We start from the raw sequence: 2,004 nt of genomic DNA on the forward strand, positions 1-2,004 counted from the left end.
CACACTGTCCCCCGTTGTACAGCACATCACCACAACATCGCTCTCATCATCCTCATCAACCACAGCGACAGCAACCCAGCCTCGGATCTCCCCCATCGCCTTTCATCCGGCGCCTCCCACTCAATCACTTCACTTCCCCTCCATTCCCATATTTCTTTCATCCTTTCTCGCCTTTCTTCCCGTCGTTGATCCGCATCCTCGCACCGCCGGTTCCTCTGCGGTACCACCCGTACCACATTGCAAACTAGGTATACCCCCACTCGCCACGGGTCACATTCACCACAGCGCCTCTTACAATGAACACTGCCGCCACTAGTACTTTTATCCCCTTTTCTCCGTTTTTTTAATACTTACATGCCCATCACCCCCCACTTGGAATCACCCCCACCTCCCCCATCATCACTCGCCCTCTTGCTCCTCGTCAACTCCAAATCCCTCACTGTCCACCCCACACACACCCCAATCTAAAACCTGCCAAGCCCCATTACATACCCAGCGCTAATCCCAAGCACCCCCGCTGGGCTCCCTCACTCACTTCCGTCATACCATTCCCACCGCTGCCGCACGTACAAGTGCCCTCGCTACTTTACTCACAGCGCCCGACTCTGTGCTCCCACTACCACTTTAGGTATGATTTGCAAGTCACCATAGCCCGGTCCCTCCACCTCAATCTGCACGAGAAACCATATATTCAAAATCTCTCAGACTTCAGTCACAGAAAGCATATTGCCAACGATCTGGTTCGAGATAATAGCATCAATGTGAGTCGTATCATAACATAACAGTACTATTTGTTTCCCCTCAGCTCATGATGTCACACCCTGCTCACCTACTGCCCAATAACACACGTCATTTTAGCTGTCGCTTGATCTCGTCGTCGTCAGTTCACACAATAATCGTAGGGCACAGGCTGACAGCCTTTTCGTTATACACTGCAGAAATAAAATTCAAAGGTAAAGACGAACTATGAATGCACAACTAATTATCACATAGCGCAGCCTATTCTCGCTACGATGACAGAAAGAAAATTACAGCAAGATAATGGTAAAGGCGAACTATAAATGTACAAGTATATAGTCACCCATCACAGCGGATTAACCTTAACAACGCCATTACACGTCACTTCTTCCTTACAATAAGTACATGTGTCGGAAAAATCCAATTCACCTGATCAGGACTGCTGGAGCATGCTGCGAGTACGGTGTCGCCTGACGACCTTATGAGGGAGCTGGAGTATCAGGTAAGGTATGAGCGGGCCCTATAAAATCATAGTGCAAATGAAAAGCCTATCATCATGTCTTATGAGACCTTACAAGGGGAATAGAGGACGTGATAAGATGTGATCAAGCTCTATAAAATCGCAGCGAAAAATGAAAAGGCGTCATCACACCTTGTTTAAGAACTAAGAAGTCCTCGAAGGCTATTCAGGGCTCTGTGAGGCCAAATCAATGGTCCATAATTCGAACGACGTTAGGTTGGATCAATCTTAGTGCCAGAGATACAAGATTCATTAGTACAGTTAGATAATACAGTAGGAATCACTTTGAAAAGCGTAGAAACATGTCGCCGTCTACGGTATCGTTGAGATAAAAGCGACCCTCCCTCATTCCAAACGCTGTAATCATATGTGCCCCACGAATAAAATATTTCACCAGTGCGAACCTGCTTTCCCTTGCCTCCTCATAAAGACGAGCACCAGCCCATTTTGTCCTTGGTTTTGTAGTGGAGGGCTTGAAGTAATTGACGAGGACGACATCATATGTTTTGGACTTGATATAACACCTGTAAATCCCTATAAGTCGAGCCGGTGTGGGTTTAACAGTGTCCGTGTTGATGAGTATGCAATCGTGGCGGGGCACTCCATTGAATCGAGGGTTACACCTGAGGATATCTCGCCCTTCGGTCCAGTCTTCTTGCGACTGGTACCGAAGATAGACGCAATGATATTGTCGGATCTATTGTATGGCGTACTAAGATCAATGAGACCAAAAAACAACATAAATA

General features: G+C 47.1%; 1 protein-coding gene across 1 annotated transcript; it reads right to left on the reverse strand.

The window, feature by feature from the left end:
• Positions 1 to 1,538: 1,538 nt before the first annotated feature.
• On the reverse strand, positions 1,539 to 1,999 carry SERLADRAFT_434811 (uncharacterized protein; the record flags this gene model as incomplete). Its single annotated transcript, XM_007315058.1, has 2 exons — positions 1,539 to 1,912; positions 1,972 to 1,999. 2 exons carry the CDS (start codon positions 1,997 to 1,999, stop codon positions 1,539 to 1,541), a joined length of 402 nt encoding a protein of 133 aa, XP_007315120.1.
• Between the last annotated feature and the right edge of the window lie 5 nt (positions 2,000 to 2,004).

This window comes from Serpula lacrymans (genome assembly GCF_000218685.1).
Source record: "Serpula lacrymans var. lacrymans S7.9 unplaced genomic scaffold SERLAscaffold_3, whole genome shotgun sequence".
In the NCBI taxonomy this organism is placed as follows: Eukaryota; Fungi; Basidiomycota; class Agaricomycetes; order Boletales; family Serpulaceae; genus Serpula; species Serpula lacrymans.